This window comes from Micromesistius poutassou, assembly GCF_964030765.1.
Source record: "Micromesistius poutassou genome assembly, chromosome: 1".
Classification (NCBI taxonomy): Eukaryota; Metazoa; Chordata; class Actinopteri; order Gadiformes; family Gadidae; genus Micromesistius; species Micromesistius poutassou.
The window spans coordinates 6,767,694-6,795,116 of NC_140271.1; the positions used below are offsets into that span (position 1 = coordinate 6,767,694).

General features: G+C 44.2%; 1 protein-coding gene across 2 annotated transcripts; it reads right to left on the minus strand.

Annotated features, from left to right (window-relative positions):
- Positions 1-27,423, minus strand: nptx2a (neuronal pentraxin 2a; the record flags this gene model as incomplete). Of its 2 annotated transcripts, none has more annotated exons than XM_084488618.1 (5): positions 1-228; positions 1,260-1,439; positions 8,700-8,944; positions 23,907-24,183; positions 26,971-27,423. In XM_084488618.1, 5 exons carry the CDS (start codon positions 27,421-27,423, stop codon positions 1-3), a joined length of 1,383 nt encoding a protein of 460 aa, XP_084344744.1. The 2 variants fall into 2 exon arrangements, with proteins under 2 accessions (XP_084344744.1, XP_084344743.1); XM_084488617.1 differs by having other exon boundaries at positions 23,907-24,186.

Consider the following 27,423-nt stretch of genomic DNA (forward strand, 5'->3'; position numbering starts at 1 on the left):
TTAGGAATCGAATGCACGGTCCTCGCAGATCTCAAGGGGTGCTTTGGTGGCACCACCCATCACTTCGACATTGGTGTCTACCCAGGGGATAACATTGCCGGGCATGTAGGCCGAGCAATTGGCCATGCCGATGATGTCCGCGGGGCGCAGCACCCGGTCCCACATGTTGAACTGACTCATCTCGCCCACGAAAGCCTGGGTGGCATCGAAGCGACCGCCCACAATGTCCTGCCAAGTGGGACAAGGAGAAGGTTCAGAAGAGGTGGAGGGGTGCAGGAGGAGAGGTTGACAGAGTTGGGGGGGAGGTAGTTCGAGGGGAGGCAGGTAGGGGATGAGAGAGATAGAGGAGGAGAGAGAAGAAGAAAGAGCGAGATAGAGACACATGCAGCCAAGCAATAGAGAAAGAGAAACAGGAAACAGAGGCAGACAGAGAGTGAGAGCAAGAGAGAGGGGGAAAGAGAGAGACAGAGAAAATAAGGGAGAGAATAGAGAGGGAGAGGGGGGGGGAATAGGAACAGACAGGCAGACATAGAGGGGCATAGAGGTAGAGGCAAAGATAGATATATATGAAGACAACATTAGATATCAATCTTTCAACATCCCCATCATATCTCTATATTTTTATTCCTTTCCGCAGCAAATCAGATCAATTCCTCCAGATCAAAATCTTTCCACATAAATCCTGACTCCTCTCCTGCTCTGCATTACCTGCCACCTCCTGCAATTATTCATCCACCTGTACCTTCGCTGCTGCAATTCCGCAACCCCTTAGAGAATCACTAGTATATACTAAGTATAATTCCCTTAAAATATGGTGTGCGTCGGACACACAGAAACACAAAAGCATGGACACACACACACACACACACACACACACTGGAGAAGGAAATGTATTTATGGTTATGATGTGTTTAGCATAAGATGTGCCGGCCGGGGGGAGAAGGTGAATGACGTTTCGCTGATTGGGCCGATGCTAACCTAAGCCTCTAATGATTCTGCTGCTCTTGACGCCTGTTCTGCACCTCTGGCCCAAGGGGGGACACACACAACGGGACACACACACTGAAGAAGACACAAACTAGAAAACACATACACACTGGAGTAGACACAGACTGGAATTGAAGCACTGACACAGACACACACTGGAAGAGACACACACACACACACACACACACACACACACACACACACACACACACACTTATCATTCAGCCTCTATTCCCGTACCTCTCCTCTCCCCCTCCCCCTCCTGGTCTCACCTGCTCCTGGCCCAGGATGATGACTCCTCCAGGCTTAATTGGGTGCCAGGGGGCCAGGTTGTCCCCTGTGCCCAGCCGCTCTCCATCCTGGTAGGCTTCCCAGAAGCCATCCCTGGTTGTCCAGGTGATGCAGATGTGATGCCAGCGGCCATCGCTTACAGACAGAGGCAGCTGGGCCACCTACACACCGGACAATAGAGAGGTGGGTTATAAAAGAGAATAGGAACCAGTGGCGGCTGGTGAAAGAATAAGTGGGTGGGGCCCAGTAATGGACTTTTATGGGGGTCCTCCCCCAGAAAATTCTCCCTGTTTTCTGGTGCATTTTGGGGATGGCCACTACCTAAAAAATCATTCAGATTCATAGCCTACACCCTGACTTGCAGGGCCTGGACAAGCTTACACTGCATATACAGACCTACTTTATGGCCATTCCACCAGCTATTGCTATTTGACCCATGGTTGTTATTCGGATATTGAGGCAAATCATGATCACTGTCTTATAGTGTCCATTTTTTGTGAGTCTCAAGGTCTATTTCAAATGCAGTTAGAAATATGGGTTGCTTCATTTTTTTTATATGCTACAGGCCGAAAGACTAAATTAATATGTAACTTACTTGCTCCTTTTAAGTATAACGTTGCTTGGGGAGTCCAATTCCTCCACTGAAATGGGTGGAATGTGCCTTTACAACTCTCTCTCTTAGCTATCTATCTCTTCTCTGGATGTAGTTGTGTTGCGCGAATGCTGCTGAGGGAGGTAGCCTATTTGATTGATTCTCTGAATTGTCCATTCAAGCGCTAATGAAAAGCTGTCTCTGCTTGATAGACAGCAAAAAGTATGCGAGCTCACATAGACTTCATCGTTACCGGCGCCCCTGACTTGAAGGAGGGCTTTATCTTGAATGACCAATAACAAGCCTAGCCCAAAGAATTGACGTTCAGACGCATTTAAATGGTTGCTGGCAAGGCAAGTACAGTCTATCACACAATTAAACAAGAATAACGCTATGTATTTTTGTTGATTTATTTTGTATTTGTAATGGTTTAATCATCATAGTTGGCAGATATATTCAAGTGAATATTTCATGGAGGGGCGGCACCCTATTGACCCACCGCCACTGGTAGGAACCGGTGTGTGTGTGTGGTATTGGTATTTAGGCATTTACCAGACACTTTTACTGCACGTGTTGTTAACACACCTGTTCCAGCGCAATATGCACCTTGGTACACGTATGTGAGTGGGTCTGTGTACATCTGTAGTTGTTTTTGTGTGTGTGTGTGTGTGTGTGTGTGTGTGTGTGTGTGTGTGTGTGTGTGTGTGTGTGTGTGTGTGTGTGTGTGTGTGTGTGTGTGTGTGTGTGTGTGTGTCGCAGGGGTTAAGGGGCTGATGGAAATGGTCAAGAGTCGCTGAGCCATGTGTGTTCCTCAAAGAAAGATGTCTCGTTCTGCGCAGAATTCCCCCTCCGACGAGGCGCATGGGCCACACACTATTTTGAATAATACTTTGATGATGATCGTCATCACCCTCCATGCATAATAGACAGCCTTCAGAGCAGTAGGTAGAAAACCGCTTCTTAAGGTAGCCTTTGTTGGTAGAGCTCTGCTTTGTCTGCAGATCAAAAGACAGACTGCCGGATCCCTTATCATCACACCATGTTTGCAACGAGCATTTCAGCATTGTCTTAAGATAATGATATATTCCTTCTAATATTTGCAGTTATTTCAAATCTAATCTATTGGGTCCAACAGCATCTGTAGAAGTGGATTCACATTCACAGGAACATTTGATTAAATTAAATCTGAGGATCTCAGAAATAACCTGGGTTCATATGTTATGGACAAACATTCGATACATACAATGACACTACGCTGTGTAGAGCATTTAAATCGACAGGTTAGACGATTGCTTGCGTTGTTGCTTAGTATTCATGGAAGACAAGAAGCCGTGGATAAACAACGGATCCCTGCCTCACCGTGGTTCGTTCCAAGCCTAACAAACCCAGTCTGGTGCTAAACCTCATTCACCATATGAATTTTGATTAGACTGCTAATCCTCGTGGATTTACTTGTCATGTTGAAAACAAAAATACAAAAAATGTGGAACATGTCAGACCAAATTTGCAATTTATAAAAGCTCTGCGGGTCACATTGTGTGAATGCCAGGGAACACAGTGTTAACGTTAGTCCTTCTTCAACAAGTTGCAAACCTTTACAAATGAAATCCCATCGATCATTGGTTTAGCTCAGAAGACATGACAGTCTTGCCAATAAATGTCACCGGGAAGTCTAATCTGAATGGTGGTAGGATATAATGGTGAGGGTTTGACTAATGTCGTATCCAGCAGTCCTATTAAGTTATAGCAGAACTAGCAGAAGGGGGGGAGTGCATTGTTTCCTCTTTGGTTATCAAGATATTCTACTGAAGAAAACAAATTTGCGCGAGCTGGTGAAGTGTATTTCTACTAGGGATGTCACGAGAACTGATACTTCGGTACCAAGTCAATGCGACAATTCTAAAAACGTGATGGTACTCGTTTTTCTACAGTACCGTAGGTACCAGGGATACAATTCCTCCAGACGTGACATGGGCAGCATATATAGCTACAAGTGTTGTAGTCTGCCGTTAAATGCCAAAGGAACACAGAAGATGCCAACTGCAGCTGCAGCTAGTACGACAGCTCCACCTCGAAAAAAATAAATTAATAGGAAGAGTCGTGTCTGGAAGTACTTTGCATCTGGAACGCAATGTTGCGCTTCTAAACACGTATGGTACGACTGCGTGCAGCATCACTTACTTGATGTTGTTTTGATTGAATATCGGCAGGTTGTAGTGGGTGCGGCGGTGAATGAATGAACGTGTGTGTGTGTGTGTGTGTGTGCATGCGTGTGTTGCGAGCGTATGCGATTTCAAAGTAACAACCCAACTCAAAACCGATGCATGCATCCAAAACTATTCGTTCAAAACCCCCCCCCAAAAAAAAAAATCAAAAACAGCGTCGCTTATTGCCGGCTACCGTGTGCCTATTGCTTTACAACATTTCCACCCTCTCCAGCAATCAACATGTTTTTAGGCTTCAGTGAACTATGCTATCGCTTTTATATATAAATAAACAGTTAGAGTTAGGCGCGGAGTGATACTGAACTCTGTAAACTGAACGGGCGTCATAGCTGTGTGTATACGCTCAATATACAACAGTTGGGAACCAATCAGATCACTTGATTTAAGCCACCGTTTTATAATACTTAATATTACGTTGGAAGTTATGTTTTAAACTCCGCCATGCATGCAAGTGTAAATGCGAGCAGCATAGCTGCATGACTGCCTGCTTTCAGTGCGTATTATTATTATTTTTTTATTATATTATTATTTTTAACAATTTATTTTTAATTAGTCATTGAAGGCTACATGCCAGTGCCACTGTTTCTGTAATGTTCAAATGTTTTTAATAAATGAGTGTATGTTGTACATCGTACATCGGATTTATTGTTTATGTTTTTGGTATCGAATTGGGTATTGTGGAATTTCACTGGTATTGGTATCGACTACTAAATTTCTGGTATCGTGACATCCCTACAGTGGCATGTCTACACACTGATATACGTTGTTTTTTTAATGAAAACTTAGACACTTTTTGGCAGTTAAAGTGTATTCCGGCGGGGCATGAAAACACATAAAATAAGCCCTCCAGAACCTTTTTTTTCCTCGTTGATAATCGATTATAGAGCTTGCCCCAAGTTGCCCGGAGCAACGCTAACAGCCCAAATGGCTTACATGTTATTGGCCAGGGGCAGAACGAATGCGTCCAAATCTGCATTTTTTAACCACTAATATTGCTCAAAATAGTGCCAAACCTCTGCAGTAGCATGACTAGGGTCCCTACACATAAAACGAAGCATCAACAACTTAGTTAGCATACCGGGAGTTTATTAATAAAGACTGTTTTAAAAGTCTGTGCCTTACTGGTAGGTCCATGTTTCCAGGAAGTCCACACAAGTCAATTACGGGCTACCGTAAATAATATAACATAGGCGCCAAACAAATTTGACTTAACAATATCCCCTCTTGATACTTGGCTGTTTCCAATTTGTACATTTTGGGGCAAACTCTATAGGCTACTTGATTATCAATGAGAGAAAAGGGTCTGGAGGGCTTATTTTATGTGTTGTCATGCCCCAAAAGACCCTGAGTTAAATTTTCGCCGGAATAACACTTTAACTAGCGCTGGCCCGAGTTTGTGTTCACCATTTACATGCTTACAGATACCTGCCTCCAGCGATGTGATTGGTCAAAACTATAATTATGTCTGATTTGTGAGATTAGGGTTTGACTTACTTCTGACAGAAAGGTTTAGGTTTCGAACACGAATATCAGCAGAAAACCTGGAGTAGGACAAGATGCCCCACCCTTACCTGCTGCTTAATGACCTACATCTTCAACAGTCTCATTATTTGTAAGCTTCTAAGCAATCTTCTAAATTACAGTTTCAGATCAAAAACTTACATACACTTGAATACATTTTGGGCTAAGAGTTCTAGGATGGAGGGGGGACGTGTTATCCTCATAGTTATGACACACACCACCTTTTTTAATACGTTGTTATGGTGCCACACACCATAACGTTATATTATAAGGGTACGAGAAACCTAACCCTCTCATGGAACCTAACATCAAAATCAACTGTTGCCCAGAACAAGCTCCAGACATCCGTACATGCACACACACCATGGCCTAATACTATAAAAATCTGGGTTTAAGCCTCTCTCGGACACTGCCATCAACATTACTATTGCCCAGACAAAGCTTGACACATCCACAGAGAGGAGGAGGATACCAGAGGCACTTGGTGTCGTTATATGTTCGGAGCAGGGTGTAATGTTCCAAAACTGGTGGGTGGAAACTGGCAAAAACATAGAATTTCACTCTATTTCAGTAACACTGATACAATGTCATATTACTATGTTGTAGATCTTATAGGACCGAGTACCATGTTTAAAACAATTCACAAACAAAATGTACCCTTTACCATTGGTATTGCCATATTTGAATCAGGACAGACACAGTGTTGTAAATCATTTTACCACCATGGACACATAACCTTTTGGACAAAGTCAGACTATACTGGTTTATACTGCAGTACTCTCTATGGTAGCAATGGTAGAATACAGTCTTTGCAGTCTTTTATCATTATTACTTTGCATGGTGATTATTATAAGCATTGTTATTAATGGTACATATAGCAGAGAGCATTATCGATGTGTCCAGGGGAACCTGTTAATAGCATGAATAAATGGATGGAAACACATGGATGGTTATCATATTCAGCACGTATGGTTCATTGATTGCTACCATCCTCCAAATGTACAGGTGGACACACAAACACAACACATGCATGCTCGCATTTCACTAGCACATGCCTATATATTGTACATACATACTTTGAATACAGTTCTCTGATCTCTAATACACCCTCTATCAGTCTCTCTCTCTTGCTCTCTCTTTGTCATCTGTCTCTTTCACTGTTCAATCCCTACATTTTCTTCATTCTGTGTTATGTGTTATTGATGTCTAGAGAAAAGCTGGTTGAAAATCTTCTCCCTGCCAATAACAATAATAAACAAGGGGCACAGAATGGAAAAAGTAACGGAAAACCCTTTAAGCCCTCAATTGACAACTAAGCTCCACCAACAGCACCGTCCAATACACCCATACTAGCACTCTCTGGCATCACAAACAGGGGAATAAGACATTGTTACAATCCCGGTTTACACAAACAAATGTTGTTTAAGTAACAAACAAATGTGTGTAATTCAGAGCGATGGCATCTAATGATCATTAGAGATCCACAATTAAACATTCTAACGGTCAACATATGCTGTCTGCGCATAAAACTGCTGTCTTCGCGCTTTTCATTTCCATGCAATAATCATAAGAGGCCTTGCCGTTAAGTATTGCCAGAGGAGTTGGGTCAACCAAATGAGTGACCCGTATAAAATTAAATCAGGACTACTGGAGGGAGAGGTACTTGAGAAGTAACCTACTGGTACTACCGCTACTACTACTACAATAATACTTTCTTCCTATGGCTACTCTAAGCTCTGTCCACTTGTTTTTTTTAAACTAGGTAATCTGTAGCGACTCTTAGTTTGATTCCATACTTTGTTCTCAGCGTTAAGGCTGAGAACTTCTAAATGACTAAATGCAAATGTATGACTACTACTACTACCAATCTACTACTACTATTACTATTATGACTACTACGACTTAGAAATATTATATATATTACAATAATAGTAATATAATAATTATAATTACTATAATCTATGGTAGTATGACCAAAGAAAATATTCATAATCATAATGAATAATATCTGATCATAGTTTAATGTCCAAAAAGTCACAAATCATAACAAATATGATTATATCGTAGGGTTTGTGTTAAAACCCCATACTGTGTTGTCCCTGTGAGATACAGTGGAGCATCCCAACAGCATAACATTTCCCAGGACTCGATACTTTCCTTATTTACTACTATCCATAAACTATGGAAGGCTTTGTTTATCAAGCCATATGCTTGCTCTGCACACTCCTACACATCCGCAGTCATGTTGCCAGGCTCAATTAAGAAAAAAACACTACACAAGAACAAGAACATAACAACAACACATAATGACACACAAAGTACACACACAAAGTAAAATAACAAGCGGAAAACAAATACTATGAAATGTGCTCACTAAAGCACAAACCTCTGCCAAGGATTCTGCTAGGGGGGAACCAATAGGCTGCCCTGAGATGAGTCCAATGATACTCCCCCCTGAAGATTCTCAAGAAAACAGGAAAAAGCCCAGTGGGCAGGGCTTGGGGAGGTCACCCAACGATCATCATGAACCCTTGATCAACCTTTTAGGGTCTTTTTTTTGGTGGTGTTACGCAATCTATGGGAAATATGTCCAAGAAAAGTCTGAGACAATAAAAAAACGTCTCGAGTTCGGTCCGTTTATCCAGTGTCTTTACCAAAGCCGTAAACCCGGCCATGGTCACCGTGTTGATCATATCTTTCCCTATGAACTTCGCTATCGTCAGAGTATTTTTGTGGTTATACTCTCCATCATTTTGGTCAGTGATCACTGCAGAGTGGTATTCGGCCTACTTGACATCCTGGTGGTTGGGTTTTTTCTTTTATGTCAAAATCAACAAATCAAAGAGTAGCGTGGCAAGTTGTTTCCTTCATCAACTGCTCTCACTCATGTGAGTGGAGGGTAGCGTTGCATACACGTGAACCCACGTGGCCTCGTGTTTCCAACTCCGACCCTCTGATTGGTTAGATTGTGTAACATTAAAAAAAACTTTTTTTTAAACGCAGCCTTTGTGATTTGAAAATCATGTTCTATTACATTGTGATGTCGGTTTGAATTTGGTTAATCATTCAGCCCTAGCGCCTACCTTGTCGTTCACCAGCAGCTCGATGGGGTTGTTCCCCCACTCAATGAGCACAATCTCGTTAGCCTGGCCCGGCACACCGTAGGAGAAGGGGGTGCCGATACCGGGGCTGGCGCTGGACTTCAGCCACATGCACACAGTGAAGGCGTACATCTCGGGCAGGCTCTTTTTAATGCGGCCGAACAGGTAGTTGGTGCGCAGGGACAGGGACACCTTGAAGTCCTCCGGCGACTTGAAAGCGTTGTTAGCTGTGGAGATGTAATAAACAATTAATATGTCAATACTGGTGTGATATACTGTATGTGGGTTTATGTGAGCTCTCGTCGAGGACAAAATTGCTTGTGGCTATTGATGACTGATACAATTAAGTTGTTCTGTTTCATTGTCATCTCTCTAATCTAATTGTAATTTATTGTTTGAATAGGTAGCGGCAATGACTGCTGTACAGTTTGAAAGTCTCCAGCTGCTGAGGTGGAAGGTGACCATAATGAGAGATAGCTCTGATGATCAGAGTGATTGACAAACAGCGGCTTGCGCAGGTGGCCAGGGCTATACAAATCACATCAAGGATGACAGTAAAATGATTCATCTGTATTGATTTCAGTATTGATAAATGACTGGTTCAAACTTGTGGTCAAGAAATTGCTTGCCCTTAATCCACACAAAATACCCCACGGAAATAGAAGCTACTGGATGGCGGTGATTGAGATGGAATAATCAATGAGGGATCGCAGGGGAAGATTTAGCGAGGGAGGAAGAAATGTACAAAATGAGAAATCGGAAAGGAAGTGGAGCAATGTCAGGCATACAAACACACACATACACAAACACAAATGCCCTCAAGCATATATATCAAAAGAGGAAAGAATTATCCATGACTCCATAGTAACCTTAATGGTAACAATAACAACAGCTTTTTGGGTCCTGCATGTGTAGTGGTTTCTTATCTGCTGCAGCAGCAGTAGCAGGGCTGTGCTAAGAATAAGATAGTGATCCTCATCATGGTTGAACTGAATTAGCTTAGCACTAGTACCAGCAGTGGAAAGGGCTGTGCACGTCACCGACAGCACCCATTAGCCATTAGCAGCCGCTGCTGTACCGCACGGCTGCAATTTTGCTTTTTTCGTTTTTTTTACTCACATTGATCCAAAGCAACACACAAGCTCTTGAATAGAGAAATGTGTGTAGCCTGGTATAATAGGTGTTCAATACCTGGACTGTTTAACAAAGGGCAACATTATCAAGTCCTAATTTGTTATCATCTTTTTGTGTTTTGTCTCAAGCTTTGTTATATCAAACATTAAAACATGGAGACAACAGAGCCTGAGGCAGGTGGAAGCAGTGTCCAGTGACTATCGGGACTCCTAATAGGCGTTCCTGTGGGGAAGGCAATTAATTTCAAGTGTTAATTTGGATGTCTAACATCAAAGAGATACCCTGAAGTATCAACGTGCCCTTGGATTTTCCTTAAACTAATTAACTACAAATGCTGCTACCAGATTCAACTTTTTTAAGAGTGAGGTGCAGTGCGAAAAAGTAGCCCAGGGAGAGTACGGAAAATATAAAAATATTGAATAGTCAACATTGTAGGATTGTACACTTTGTGGCAACCCGGCTTGGCAAGAGTGCACTGCTCCGTCCCAAAAACAGCCCAAGAGTCTGGATAAGTGCAAAAGCCAACACGGCACTTTTAATTAAACAAAAAAAAGGAACTCTTACTAACTATAACAGAAAACTACTATGGCGGCATCCATAGGCTTGCTCCGTTGTGTGGATTCTCCTCACCCATGTCGTCTGGGTTCTCCTCGAGTGTGACCCAGGGAAGAGCCCTGAATGAGTGTGGAAGCCTGCCTTTTGAAGCATGCATCCTCCCTGCTCCTCAGGTGTTCCCCATTTCAATGATTGGCTGTCACCAATGCTCTTACTGGCGCCATCTGTGGGAAATCTGTGGTACACGGCCTCCACAACCTGCCCCCTGGACCTCCAGGGGCGCTGTGCCGGAGAAGGGTTGCCACACTCCACCACCCTTTGATGAAGCCTCGGGGCACTTCTGACTGGCCAGGAACACGCGTCCCGGCTGGATACTGTGTTTGTGTTGTCCCGCCCCGGCCGGTGTCGCCCTTGGAACCTGTAGGGCCTCTTGCCGGAGCGGTAGTACTGCCCGAAGTGTAGCTGCTCCTGCTCCCGGCGCAGCTCGACCTGCTCCCGCTGGATCCCGTACTGCTCACGCCAGCGCTCAACCCTGATGCGCTGCCGCTCCAGGAACTCCTTGACCTTTCTGGAGTGCAGAGTTTCCAGGGCTGTGGTCTGCTCGGTGGCTGAGCTGCAGCCCAGCGCCGCTTGTAGACGTTCCTCCATGGAGTGGACCTCCTCATCCTTCTGCTGAAGCTGGGATGTCAGTTCCTCAACCGTTGACTCTGACGTAGTCTGCTCCGAGGCCTGCTGCCTCAGGGCCTCCACGTCCCTCTTCAGGGCCTGGTTCTCCTGCTTGAGACAACTGATCTGGCCCTCCAGCTGCTCCCTCATGTTAATCTGCATGGCCTGAAGCTCCTGGTAGCCACTCTGGGTTTTAGCCTGCATACCTCCCAGCTCCTTCTACATGACCGCGTGCTGCTCCCTCATCATGGACTCCGCCCGGCCCGTCTTCTGCTTCTCCACCTGCAGGTCCTGGCTGAGCTGCTTCACTTTGTCTTTGGCAATGGAGGTGTGCGCCTGCAGAGAGTTGACCCTCTCCGTCAGGCTGCCCATCTGCTTCTCCTTGTCCCGAAGCTGTTCCTGCAGGTTCTCCATCCTCTTCTGTAGGTCATTGACCTTCCGCTCCTTAACCTCGAGCATGTCCTTGAGATCGTGGATCTCCCCATTCAGGGTCCCCTTCTCCTCAGGCATCTCCTGGAACGGCTTGGTCTTCTCGTTCAGCGTGGCCCACTGATCAAGCTGTTGGACTGCCTTCCAAAGGAGTACTCGTTTCTCAGCTTCTCTCTGGGCGGTGGCCGCAGCTCCATCGGGGCTCTGCATCAGGGTTTGGTCATCCCCTGAAAAACCTGCGGCTCAGTCGAGGCTCTGCATTGGGGTTTGGTCGTCCACTGGAAAACCTGCAGTTCCGTCAAGGCTCTGCATTGGGGTTCGGGCTTTCAGTGAAAAGGAAAACTCGTAACTGGGTTGCGCTGCCTCCATTGGACGTCCGGCGTTCCCTCAAAAAAAACGTAGCGGGACGAGGTTGGGCGTTCACTCAAAAAAACAATAACACGTAGAGTTGCCTGCATTCTCCACCATATGTGGCAACCCGGCTCAGCTAGAGTGAACCGCCTCGTCCCAAACAGCCCACAAATCGAGTTTTAGTTCAAGTCAACACGGCACTTTTAATCAAAACCAAACAAAGTATCTTACTACTAAATAGAACAAAAAACATCTTTGGAGGAATCCACAGTCTTGTTCTTCAGGGAGGAAACACCTCACCCCTGACGACTGGTCTCTCTGCATACACGAACCAGGAGAGCCCTGAATGAGTGTGGAAGCCTGCCTTTTGAAGCATGCATCCTCCCTGCTCCTCAGGTGTTCCCCATTTCAATGATTGGCTGTCACCAATGCTCTTACTGGCGCCATCTGTGGGAAATCTGTGGTACACAGCCTCCACAACCTGCCCCCTGGACCTCCAGAGGCGCTGTGCCGGAGACGGGTTGCCACAACTTGTATAAAAAACACACCCTATTTTTTAGCATTACAAACTCAATTTCAGTTTCAATCTTGATGCATGATGGATAGATAACATCCACATCGATGATGATTTTCCACTGTTGAGAGACAAAGTTCTCAGAATACGATTGGGTACTTTAATTGTAATTAGGAGTCCTACGAAATCGCATTGCATTCATTACTATTCAATTTGTTTTATATATCTCAAATTCGACATGCTCAAAAGTTGTATAAATTGGCAGGCTTGTAGTAAAATAAGTGAGGGATGCAATGGATCGGCCAGAATTAACCATAAGTGGCGCTATAACAAGCACTTGAAGTTCAACATTCTCAACAGGCTTCCATTTCCATTAAGTCTAATATGAGCTGCTTTCACATGGACGAACTCGCTATTCTCCCGACGGGCCGTATATGTGAATCACATATCCTGACATTGGACCTCCTGAAAAAAGACGGAAATGTCAATTACCTTATATGTGAATGAGCAGTAGAATGTCGGCATTTCACACCAGTTGAGTGGGCGTGTTGATGACGCTTCGGTCTACGTTTGCATGTCATTGAGTGGCATCCGCACCCTAAACGATAATCAGCCTGTTGCCTTTTGTTCGCTGAATGGTTTAAAAAATATTTAAATGTGGCACTGCTTTTCAGAGTTATTCATGATGTATGCTAAATGCATACTTGCCAAAATTGGGTTGTGAAAAATAGGGAGATTTTTTTCATCTGTGTATCGGCCCAAGGAACAAGGTTCCTTCACCAGGTGTGTGTATAAATTGTTGTCATTTCTTGCCTTTTATTTTAAACCTGATGTAGTATTTAGTATTATTTTTTTTACAGTATTTATTGCACATCAAATTAAAGATATATACATCCTTCCCTCCTCAAAATCCCAAACGTACTAACTGACAACTTTATGAAACTAACACCAATCCGATTGCTTATCGGCAGACTCTATCCATCTCTGTACGAACGCTGAACTGAGCGGGAAGACAGAAACCGCAGTGAGCGACTTCTTCTTCTTCATCTTATTATTTTCCGGCAGTATCAACACTACTTGGCATATCACTGCCTCCAGCGAGTGACTGAGTCACGTCACCGGCTTGCACACAGGCAGGCCAGGGTTGCCAGATACTGCGAATCCCGCACAATCTTCACAATCGTCACTGTAAAATCGGGAGATTAACGGGAGAAATTACTGACCGGAAGCATCGCGGGAGATAGGGTTAAAAATCGGGAGTCTCCCGCGTGAATCGGGAGAGTTGGCAAGTATGTAAATGATAGGGTCTTATCGTAACCCTCAAAGTACACATCATACAATAAATTACAATACATGAGTTCACAGCTGCACGTGTATATAGAACAGTTTTTTTTATTATTATGTTACACCTTTCCTGCTGTCGGCTCCCAGACCGTAGTCAAGGAGCACAGGGAAGACGTTCAGAAATCAACTACATTTGTCCCAGTGTTTGTTAGATGTGAAATGAATCAAAAAAAGATGCTCTCTTCCTCCGGTAACGCAGTCGTTCGCGGCGCCTTTCTTGTTTGTTGTTTCTTCTATTTGTCTCTAACTCATGCTCCAATCTTTTATCGATCAATGCAGATGTTGTGGATGCAACGGAATATATGATGCATTGCTGCAGCAACATTTAAGATGATTGCGATGAGTTCTGCCCGTTCTGCCTCCGTGCTGTCTGCGGTCAAACCAAAACAAACGAGACCCTACGTCATATCAAGCCCGCCCCCCTAAACCAGCCGGAGACTCTACTGATGACTGAGCGACACGGATGCCCGCATATCGGGCATCAAGTGTGAATAAGTGTGAATAACCCTCACTGTCGAATCTCATGATCCACAAATGCAGAGAAAAACTTTCAAGGTGCAACCCATATGGTCAGACCATTTCGATTTTATGCAATGGCCACAACTGAAACAAACACCAACACAAAATCTGCTTTGATGCCGGAGTTGGTAAAAGCTGCAAACTTGGCATGTACCAGGTGACTGTCAGACTATATGGTCTTAAACTCATAGCAATAAGCCCAAAGACAGCAGATATAAAACCATGTAGGCTTGGCTGTCAAAGACGTCTACTAAGAGGAGATCCCATAGTATACCCATGCCAAAATGAAATTATCTGAAAAAATTGGATGCATTGGTTTGAAGTTCGCCTATCCAAACCGAGGCCTCTCTCCAACACAGGATGGGCCTTAAAGGTTCCATGGCATGAAAATTTTACTTTATGAGGTTTTCTAACATTATTATGAGTTCCCCTAGCCGGCCTTTGGTCCCCCAGTGGCTAGAAATGGCGTTAGGTGTAAAACAAGCACTAGGTATCCAGAGAATTTGGCCCGCCAATGAGACAATGAGCTATGACCGTGCGAGCAGCACATGTGTGTGTGTGTGTGTGTGAATACACACACTGTAACGTAAGTGTTGTACACTTCTTTGTTATTTGGATAACCATTCTTCTGTTGGTGTTATGGTGAATAACACATAACACAATAACGCACGTTTTCATAAAGTTCCCACTTGGTGAAAAGACTACACTGCATCGGGTTCTCTGATGTCTGTGGTACTTCCCCAAGGAGACTCGTAATGGGGTTCATATCGGCCATGGTTGAGAAAGAATTGGGGGAAAGGTAGTTTGGCTTTGACTCCCTGAAGTCCAGATTGAACCGCGACATGGAGGAGAAAGGGATGTTGCCTGTGATTGTTGCCCGGCGGGGCTCCAGCGGGAGACTTCTCGTTGTGGAAGTACCGGGAGTCCGCAAATGGCAGCAATCCCTTTCTCCTCCATGTCGCAGTTAAATTTGTACTTCAGATTGACGTGGAAGTGGAAGCAGTCGTTTGAGATTTATAATATCATCTGGAGGCGGACACAGCTTTTAGCCGTGATAATATATATTGTATAATATAGATATCTATATATTATATTATATTATTTAGATATAGAGCTCCAGGAATCCGGCCGGAGCACCCGGAGTGTTCTAGAATATTTTACAGAACAGGGCCCAAAGCTGTGTGCACCTCCGGATGATATTATGAATCCAAGCCATTGCGATACATCCACTGTAAACATTACCGCATGGTACTGTGACCGCAAGCTGCTCAGGGCCACACCCCCACCCTCCACCTTGCTCCGCCTCGCTCCTCCTCATTAGCATTTAAAGCTACAGACACAGAAACGGCATGTTTGTGGAAAACTCATTGTGGGACTGGCTCATAGTGGCTGTAATTCTGCACCAAGGCTGAATTTCTGGAATGAGTGTTCAAATACTGTATTAGGGGCCACTAACACCTATACAAAATCATCAATAAAGTATGCCTGGTAGCATTTAAAGGGGTACACACATTGCCGATGATGTGTGTACCCCATGGCATGAAATTTTCACTGGTCCCCCAGTAGCTAAAAATTACATTAGGTTTAAAACAAGCAGTAGGTATCTTGCTCCGCCTTTGAAAAAATTAACGCTCAAACGCGCGGGTTTGGGATCTGGCCCCATATGTCGTCATATGTGTCCGGTTTGTAATGGCGGACAAGCCGAGGCGCGGTACGCCGGCTGCTACTAACCTAGGGCGGCCTCGATCAAAACTGTGGATTTATGAGACTGTTGATGACAAAATAATTGTAGAGGACGAGCTTCTCAACTTCCTCGCGATTAAAATAAGGACTGAGCCAAGACGAATTAGTCTTGCTTGCAACAAACAACTTCGACTCTGAATGGATCGAGTCCTCGAGGAAAGTGCTGTTTGAACTATGCCCTGATACTAAGCAGCGTTATGTGGCCTTTAAAGGTAACCAAAAGGATGCCAACAACATCAAAAGTTGTCTCAAAATCCTTAATGAGTACGGGGAAAATATCCTGCGGTTTGTTTCAAACTACCTGGATGAGATATCGCCTGTGACGTTCAACAACATGGATGTATCTAACTTACTTTGCAAGATGGAGTGCCTGCATAGTGAGATTTGTGCGCTGAGGCACGCTGTAACACTCCAGGCTGAGGTTGGAGAGAATCTGTGGTCTGTCATGGCCACTATCGATCGCAGAGTTGCTACAATGGAGAATCATCTGCTGCCGGGCGGGGAAAGCCGTAGCCTAGCCAGGCCGAATGCTGGTGGAGTCACCTGTGATCCTGTGCCCGGTTGGAGCCCCAACAGAGGATACCGCTACTGGGGAGATGCTAACAGCTGCTGACATCTCCGGCTCCCCAAACACCAACATCTCCACGACCAATGTCCCGGCCGCGTCCTTGATGGTGGCTCAGGCCCGGGGGAGTCGTGGGGGATCGCTGAGCGTCATGGAGAACGAGAGCGCAGAAGGTTCTGTTGCACCCCCAATGTCTCCGGAATAGAGCCGTGTGCTGAAACACGGGGGGCCTAAGAGAACCGAGAGTTGCAATGTCTTGATGAAACGGCACACCGGCAATGCTGCGCGCAAGAGGTCCAAGCCTGTGGTTGGCACAGGCACGCAAGGTAATATTAAAGTGGTTCAAACAAAAATGGTAAGCGTCTTCGCCACCAAATTCACCAGATCTTGGCGCAGGAAGGCGAATTATCTTAAAGACAAGCTTGGCCGCGATGTACTGTGTGAACGCATTGACACTGTGAACAATAGATACAGTTCTTTTAAAGTGTGTGCTGAATGTAAGGACGTTGTGGAGATGTATAGACCCGAACTCTGGCCTGAAGGCTCTGTTGTGAGGCGTTATTATGAGCCGCGCAATGTGAAAGGTCCCGGCAAGGCCGCCCCTGCGTCCGATACTACTCCTGGAGGAGCTGCCGTTACGCTATCCTAATGCGTGTTGTATCCTATAACTGTCGGGGGCTGCGTGTTGGTAGTAGCGCAGGAGACAGGGCACGCCGGAGTGTAGTAGATAATCTGCTGCAAACATGTGACATTTTATGTCACATGAAACTTTCTTACCCAAACCCAAAAAAAAAGGATTTGGGAAAACTGAACTATTTTAATGATAACTTCCATGGTGCTGGGGAATCCACTGCAGACCTTACTATGGGAATAGTGAGAGGAAGGATTGCAGGGGGTGTAGCCATATTGTGGCAAAAAAAGTTGGACTCTGTGATTAATGTTATAAGGACTCAAGCTGATGGGTGCATTGCTGTACATCTGAAGCTTAGTAACAAAGAGCTCATTATCCTCAATGTATACACACCTTATGAGTGTCCACAGAACGAAGACATTTACATGGAAAGGCTTGGGTTTATAAATTCTTTCATACATGAGAATCAGTGTACAAGTGTGTGTGTGGTTGGTGATATGAATGCAGACCTGTCAGATGGTCAGTCTCTGTTTGCCAAACATATGCTATAATTTTGTGATGATAATAATCTCAAAATATCTAGTCAACTGCTCTTACCTGCTGACAGTTATTCTTATATAAGTGAGGCTTGGCATACAACTTCATGGCTTGACCATTGCATCAGCACTGCTGATGCCCATGCTGCAGTACAGTCTATGGAAATATTATATGGGACATCCATGGCTGATCATGTTCCATTTGCCATGACACTTGAAGTTGAAAGCCTTCCCGAATTGTCTCATGAAGTGAATAGTGGCTGCAGTGCCTATCTAGACTGGACAAAACTTACAAATGATGATTTATCATCATATTATATGAAAACTGATGTAGCCTTAAGTAATATATGTATACCCCGAGATGCAAATATGTGTTCAGATGTGGGCTGTAAGGACATTTCTCATGGTAAATCCCTTTATGACATATATGACTGTATTGTGTAAGCTTTGTATGAGGCCAGTAAGTCATGGTGTAGATACACTGGAAAACGTAATAACAACAAGCCAGGATGGAATAAACTTGTGGCAGCTAGGGATGTCATGATACCAGAAATTTTGTAGTCGATACCAATACCAGTGAAATTCCACGATTCTCGATACGCAATACCACGGTCGAAAACAAAACAATAAATCCCATGTACTTCAACATACACTAATTTATTAAAAAACATTTAAACATTACAAAAAACAGTGGCACTGGCATGTAGCCTTCAAGTAATGAATAAAAATAAACCACTATTAACATTACAAAAAATGAACAGTGGCATGTAGCATTCAAGTAATAAAAAAATAAATAAAAATACGCGCTGAAAGCAGGCAGTCATGCAGCTATGTGGCTCACATTTACACAACCCTACCATGCACATTTACACGTGCATGGTAGGGTTTAAAACATAACTTCCAACCTAATATTAAGTAATATAACGCAGGTGTGCAAGGCAGCCACAGGAGACACCAACATTGTTTTCAATCGCTCGGTACCGTGCCGTATTAATTACTAAGTTTTGAAAAGAAAAAGTATTTGAAGCGAATAAGCAACCCTGTTTTTGATTTGTTTATTTGGTTTTGAACGAATAGTTTTGGATGCATGCATCGGCTTTGAGTTGGTTTGTTACTTTGAAATTGCATACGCTCGCAACACACACACACGCACGCGCACGCACACATTCACCGCCGCACCCACTACAACCTGCCGATCTTCAATCAAAACAACATCAAGTAAGTGATGCCGAACGCAGTCGTACCATGCGTGTTTAGAAGCGCAACATTGAAACGGGTCCCGTCTGAAACAGTCGTGCGGCGCAGCGTTCCAAAAGCAAAGTACTTCCTGACACGACTCTTGCTATTATTTTTATCGACGAGTCGAGGCGGAGCCGTCACACTCGCTGCAGCTGCAGTTGCCATCTTCCATGTTCCCGTGTAGGTGTATATGCTGCCCATGTGATGTCCGGAGGAATTGCATCCTCGGTACCTACGGTACCTACGGTACTAAGAAAAACGAGTACCGTCACGTTTTTAGAATTTTGGTATCGACTTGGTACCGAAGTATCGGTTCTCGTGACATCCCTAGTGGCAGCACACCATACAGCAGCTAAGGAGGCTTTTTTGGCATGGGTACAGGCGGGCAGAACCAGAAATGGGCCTGTCCTGGGGCCTCATGTACAAAGCTTGCTTACGCACAAAAAAGCTGCATAAGCAACTTCTCACGCAAACGGATGTACAAAGACTGACTTGACGTGAGAAAGTGCGGTTCTCCATGCAAACTAAATGCCTGGCTTACGCACATTTCTGCTTCATTTTGTCAGTTGGCGGCACATAGAGGCAATGCAGCGCAACAACATTAGGCCTACTCGATCACGAGTCATGATGAAGTAGTATTGCAATATGAGGCTAGTTCAAAGTGGATTTGAACGTCGGGATGTGTGATCTTAAATGCAATTCAATCATGCGTTATTGTTGTCGAGACGCATAATGTGACACTGTTGTTGATATTAGGCTAAACGTAAACAGACCCATAAAAATATATTGTTACTATTGGAGTTAAAAGGATATTAAAAGGAAGCCCCAGCAATATTATTTTCAGTGATGACTTGTTTATTAAACGTTACATATTTCAGGACCACGTATGACATCGCTAATGGATCTCTCTTAACGCATTTGTCGTCAGATTCTTGACTGCAATATTATTATTTGATGTTGCGTGGAGTAAGAACAAGCCATTGTTACTTAAATTCAATCTATCAATGAACCAGCCGGTCGATTTCGAATTATGTACATATTATTGACACCTTGGGTGTATGGGAACAACCGTCAGCATGCATCAAAATAAATGAGAATATAAAAGCATGCACAAAATGTGGCAATAATCGATAGGTTGACAATGGCAGTGTTGGCCTTGTTAGAAGATGGTCGCATTCGAAATGAAGGGGTGTTCCGCGACTATTATGATTTTTTTGGCCAAAAGTGAGCCAATCCCAAATCACAGCTGCCACCCTTTGCTCAAATAGGGCGAGCTCCCCGACTCCGCCCCGCTGCCCGTCTGACCCACGCTTCTCCGGTGGGCAGACAACTTTATTTTTATTTCCACCTTGATGTCCGACCACTTTTTTTAAATGTCAACCACAGTTCGGCTTTCCGCCCCAACCTCATTGACCGACTTGGCAACGTTTTCCCACTCCAGTTTTTTGCTTTTGGTGCTGATTCCGGAGGAAAGAGAGCCAAACAAGATCTTATTTCTGGCCTCTACCTCCGAAATAAGCACCTCCACCTTGCATTCACTAAAGTAATTTTTTCTTCCTTTCGCCATTTTCTCCTTTCTCGTAACGAGCGCACTACTGCAGGTCTATTTATACGAATTAGCATATAAAATGAGGGAGGAGACTGGGTGGAGAGACGGGCTTGTGCATGTGCGCACAATTTCACGTTAATAGGGATGTACAAAGAGAATCTGCATGAAATCGTGCTTACGCAAGGATTGATACATCCAGATTTTTTTGTGCGCAGCAGCTTTCCAGATTTTGGCATCTGCAAAGTTTTTGTCAGAAATCCACGCAAGTCTTAGTACATGAGGCCCCTGGAGTATAGAAAAATGACAAACGCCAGATACAAATATGCTATCCGGTACATTGACAAGCATGAACAGGCCATGAGAGCAGATGCTTTAGCTGACAAACTTCTCTGTAACAACATTGTTGGCTTTTGGAAGGAGGTGAGAGCTCTGAACAGGACTAACACATCACTTCCTGGTGTCATAGAGGGTGTTTCTGGGAGTGACAAGATAGCTGAGCTGTGGAGGCAACACTATTCTGCCTTGTTTAACTGTATCAAGAGTGCCCCCTATGAAATGAGTAATATCTCCAACAGGGATACATTAATTACTTTCAATGAAGTATATTATGCAGTAAAACAGTTAGCTGATAAGAAAGCAAGTGGCTCTGACCACATTACAGCAGAACACCTAAAGTTTGCAACCCATAAGGCGGCAGCACTACTTGCCATCTGTTTTACTAGTTTCATGAATCATGGACTGTTGCCTGATTCCATGTTGTCTGTCACTCTAGTGCCTGTCATAAAGGACAAGGCAGGCAAGGTTGGAAGTGTAGATAACTATAGGCCAATAGCCTTAGCCAGCGTAGTGTGAGAAGTATTGGAGAAAATATTACTTGAACGCTTAACTCAGTACTTGGGTACCACTTGTAATCATTTTGGTTTTAAAGCAAAACTTGGGACTGATTTGTGTATCTATGCCTTGAAGGAGGTGACCCATATGTACATGAAGCAGAATTCATCTATTGTACTTGGTTTTATTGATGCATCTAAGGCATTTGATAGGGTTAATCATCTTAAGCTTTTTAAGAAACTGAGCCAAAGGGGGTGCCCCGAATACCATTGTAAGGATTCTGTTCTATTGGTATGCCAAACAGAGAATGCAGGTCAAATAGGGCAACAGTGTCTCTGCTTCCTTTGGTGTAAGTAATGGTGTGCGTCAGGGGGGGCTACTCTCACCAGCTCTATTTAACCTTTACATGGATGAACTATCCAAAGAACTAAATGTATGCAGAACTGGCTGTATGATTGGAAACTCTTTGGTAAATCATTTTATGTATGCGGATGACTTGGCTATCCTCTCCCCTAGCAGTGCTGGCTTTCAACAGCTCCTGAATATATGTTCTGAGTATGGCATGAAACATGATGTGCAATATAATGCTAAAAATAGTGTTGTTCTGATATGTAACTAAAGGTGACAAAGAGCTGTGTTTTCCAGATTTCTATCTGTCAGGACAAGTTTTGGATGTCTGTAAGAAAACTAAATACCTGGGTCATCTCATCACAGACCAGATATCTGATGATATTTATAGACAATGTCACATATTATATGCCCAAGCTAATATTCTGGCTAAATTTCATATGTGCTCAGAGGATGTAAAAATTAAACTTTTTAAAGCATACTGTACCCCATTATACACTGCACCCCTATGGGTCAAATTAAAAAAGGCAAGCCTTCAGAAGTTGCAGGTTGCTTATAATGACTGCTTAAGGATCCTACTAAGGAAGCCAAGGAGCTGTAGTACTAGTGCCCTATTCTGTAATGCAGGGGTCAGCACCTTTAGAGCACTGCTGAGGAATTTGATGTACAAATTCATCTGTCGCTTGAATATGTCACAGAACAACATAATAACTCTGTTGATCAATCCCAGCTGCAGTGGAATTAGGTACCAGTCACCAATGTGGAAGTACTGGTATGAATGTCTTTTATAAATGCTTGTGATTTTTGTTTGTTGTTTGTTTGCTTGTCTTTTTTTATATTCTTATTTTTTATGTGTAGTTGTGTGTTCTTTTGGACTTTAGTCCAAATAAAGATGATGATGATGATATGGGGCCAGGTTACCTCCCCTTTCTCTGCTTGGCCCGCCAATGAGACAATGAGCTAGGACCGCGCGAGCGCCACATGTGTGTGTGTGAATACACACACTGTAACGCATGTGTTCTTTGTTATTTGGATAACCATTCTGCTGTTGGTGTTATGGCGCATAACACAAAACACAATAACGCAAGCTTGCATAAAGCTCTCATTTGGTGAAAAGACTAGACTGCGTCGGGTTCTCTGAGGTCTCTGGTATTTCCACAACGAGATGCGTAGTGGGGGTTATCTCGGCCATAGTTGAGAAGGAATTGGGAACTGTGACATGGAGGAGAAAAGGATTGTTGCCCAGGATTGTCTGCCGGAGCCCCGCTGCCCGATGAACGCTGCCAGCTGAACACTGCCCGTTGCCCGGGGTTGTCTCCCACCGGAGCCCCGCTGCCCACTGCCACGGTAGCGGGGCTCCGGCAGGAGACAACCCCAGGCAACAATCGCAAGCAACAATCCCTTTCTCCTCCATTTTGCGGTTCAGTCTGTACTTAATATTGACGTGGAAGTCGAAGAACCAGAGGCGTCTGAGAACCCGACGCAGTCTTTTGAGATTCATAATATATCAGGAGGCGCAAACAGCTTTTGACCATGATAATATATATTATATTATATAGATATCTAAATATAATATGATATTATTTAGATATAGAGCTCCAGGACTCCCGCCGGAGCACCCGGAGTGTTCAGTGTTCCACACTAGTGCATGGTACCGTGGCCACAAGCTGCTCAGGGCCACACCCCCACCCTCCACCTTGACCCACCTCTAAAAACGGCACGTTTGTGGAGAGCTTATTGTGGGACTGGCTTGTAGTGGCTGTAATTCTGCACCAAGGCTGAATTTCTTGAACGTCTTCAAATACTGTATTAGGGGCCCACTAACACCTATATATAAGCATCCATAAAGTAGCATGCCATGGGATCTTTAAGGCTTTGAAGGCTTGACAATGTATACTTTATAAATATTGTTGGTGATTATTTTGAAAAAAACAGTTTATAAGGCACACAAATGCCATATTACCATACCTACCAACTCACTATATCTGCCACGTATGGAAGACTTTACTATGATGAATTCATCAGGCCATGGCCACCATACTCGCCATTTTTCAAGACCCCCTTATTGTTGCATGCAACTATATTTGAAATTGTAATTGTAATTCAGATTTATACAGACATTTTTTAAACAAATTTAAATCAGGTCTGAATCTAATTCAGAATCGGAATTTCAAGCTGAATTTGCATTTGAAATTGAATCAGAAGCAGAATCTGGGTCTTAATCTGAATCCTTACTTCTCTCCAGCTCGGTGATGCGCTCCAGCAAGGAGCTGAGCGTGCTCTCTGTGCGCTGGCGGTGGTCAGCCGTCTCATTCAGGAGCTGACTCTTCTCCTCCTCCAGCTCAGCCACCTTTCTCAGCAGCTGGCCTTCTAACACCTCCAGCCGTTGGCGGAGCAGCTCTCGCAGTTCTGTGGGCAGGGGGGCCAGGGGGGGCAGGGCCGCCACAGGACCCCCGCCACCTCCGCCACCGCTGGGCAATGACAGGTTAGTGCCAGGGAGACGCAGCTGCTGCTGTTGCTGCTGCTGGGAGAGGTGGAGGTTCAATGTTGAGAGGAGGAAGGGGGAGAAAGGTTGTAAGTGACTGGAGATCGACCAATAGAATAACAGAAAAACAGACAGGTGGACAAAAAAACAGGTAGATAAATTTGGCCGATAGAATGTGCTATGTGTTATTGACTATATCCTGTCAGCTCTGGTCCCTTCTTCTAACAAAACAATAACAACTTTTTTTATTCAAACATTTGACAAAGCAATAGCTGGAAAAATTTAACAGAAAGAATATCTCTCCCCAGAAGTCCTTCCCCCTCTCTTGCTTCTCCCCCCCGAATTCATGGAACTGTAACGGATGGAAGTCCCTCCCTCTCCGTCAACATTTGCAACATCTGCACATTCAAAGCAGGCATAAGGGGAGGTTGTAGACCAACAAAATAACAGAACCACAGACCTGTAGATCTATAAAACAGAAGCAGCCAGATAGACAGGCAGATGGATAGCTTAAGCAGGCAGAAGAAGATAAAAAATAGAAAATGGAAGAATGATTCAGATAGAGAGTCAGACCAACCTTCTGACAGACAAACAGACAGAGAGGGAATATAAGCGTAGAATTGAATAGTGTGAGTTTGTGTAAGAGACAGAAAATGAGAGCTGTGAATGAAGAGACACTGACAATAGCAGCCATGTGATCCTCTTAGGCCGCGTTCCATTCAGTCCCTGTGGAGACCTAGACCTACATACCCCTTCTCCTAAATGGAATGGCATCCTTCCTTCAAACGACTCAGGTTGTATAATAATGTCATATCAACACTACGCAGAGTAGCTTTGATTGAATGTGGTCCTGAAGGAGATACTTTTGTCCAAACATAAACGTATCCAGACTTACAAGTTAGGCTGAGCAATCATGGAAGAAAAACTAAATGGGAGCACCTTCAGAAAAAGTGTAAAGCGAATCAAATTGCTCATTAAAAAAAGCAGGTTTGATTGGTCCCCTGGCTTGATGGGATATAACTCCTTAATATAGGATTTATATTTCTCTGGATTGCTACACTATCCGCAATGAGTGAACATAGGCGATGTCGTTGACACAAACGCTCTACTCAGGTCTACCACTCATCATCACTTTCCAAAAGTCAATTCAGGTTCTTCATACGTCGAACCACCACCTTGTGCCGCCTCAAACACTGTGTGACACTCGACGATGATTAATCTCGCCTGACACAATGGAACCTGCTGAATAATCCAGATGGCACTGATCCAAACACCATCTGTCACTCTCTCTCTCTCTCTATTCTCTATCTGTAGGCCTGGCCAATCTCCTCAAGGTCTTCACTCTGAATTCCATCTGAATGCTGCCAAATGGATGTTTACTGATGGGGAGAGAGAGAGAGAGAGAGAGAGAGAGAGAGAGAGAGAGAGAGAGAGAGAGAGAGAGAGAGAGAGAGAGAGAGAGAGAGAGAGAGAGAGAGAGAGAGAGAGCCTGGCTGTATCGACCTTCTAACAATCGTTATATGGTAAGCACATGAAGATCAATGGGGACGACATCAATAAGGCACGGAAAATATGGCTTCCATATTCCAGTGGACAGCTGCAATACATCCTTCATTTGATCAAGATGGGGGGGTGGGGTATTAAGGCATTCAATCATGCATAATTGTGGGTGAAGCAAGGGGAAGGGATGGAGCACGATGGAGAGAAGCCTGTGTGTGTGTGAAACAGAGAGGAGAGAGAGAGATAATGAGATGGAGAGAGATTGTTGTGGAATTTAAAGGTCCACTACGCAGTTATTAGTGAGATGAACTTGACCATGTAATATAAAATATAAAAGTATAAAAATATTGATTCTGCAGAGAAGAAACAAGAGCGTCCGCAAGTGGTAGATATAGATATAAATATATTTATAGAGTATACGTGTGTGTGTGTACGTGTAATTGTGTGTGTGAGTGTGTAAGACAGAGTGAGAGAGATAGATATAGTGTATGTGCCAATGTGTGTGTGTCTGTTTGTGTGTGTCTATATGGAAGAGAGAGAGAGAGAGAGAGAGAGAGAGAGAGAGAGAGAGAGAGAAATAAAACAGATATAGAGAACCTATCTATTCATTCGGATTGAGCATGACTGCTACTTCACATCTCTGGAGCTCAATCACATGACTCATAAAGGGCAATACTGATAATATAACACTACTGATAATATAACACCTATTTGTCAGGTTGTACTATGCAAAGCAGCAGCTCTCCTCTGGTAATGACCTAAATATTTTATGAATGGGATTACTGAGCCATGTGAAAAAGACAAAAAACAGATAGATGTTTGGTCTTTAGAGATTAAACTCACTGGAGCACATGCAACACAAAACTAGAGCACTGCATTTCAGTGCAAATCATTAAAAAACGATATAGTTATTGAATAATTTACATGTAAGTATTCTTTATCTTTTATCCTTAGATTGGTGTGTGCCTTATGATTTTAAATGAGCTGCCGTGAAAAAGGCTACCATGTGCATGTGCACTTTTTTCTTTAAGTCAATCTTGACGCAAAACAGAAATTATTAAACCTTTGACACCATGTCTGTTGATAATGCACAGCGTTGAGTGAATGTGTTTACCAGGTGACCCAGCTCAATCCACGCGAGGTTTTATCTGCTGCATATCATGGATAATCTGCATGTGTGTTAGTTTAACAGGATGAGACAAGTCAGAGGCAAAGGGGGCGGGAAATACTTGCGACAAGATAGAAACGTAGCGCAGATTCAACAATGGCCTACATTTTGGTTATAGATCAACAAATTGGCGCGCGCAATCTCACCTCCAAGCTCTCGAGCCGACCCTTGAGACTCTGCATGGTCTTGCCCAACTGGTCTATGGTCTCGCTGGGGTCGCGGGGCAGGTCCCCCATCGTGTTCTTGCCGTACTCCTTACGTCTCGAGCCCTGACCCCGAGCTCTGCTCTGTGACGTGTCGTCCACGGACGACTCGCATCGCGCGAGCTTGGAGTTGAGCTCCTTGATTGTGCCCTGCTGGCTGACGATCGTCTCCTTCTGTAGCAGTATGGTCTCACGGAGCTGGATGATAGTGTTCCGCAACTCGTCCTCCACCTGGCTCGTGCTTTGAACGCGGTTCCCCGTGGGGCTGTATCCGCAACCTGGTTCCGCTCCCGGGGGGATTGCGTTGCAGACGAAGCGGCTACCTGTGGCACCCTCGTTGGCGCGCGCCGTGCGTCCACTTACCAGGTATAAAATCCCAACAATTAAATTGAGCAT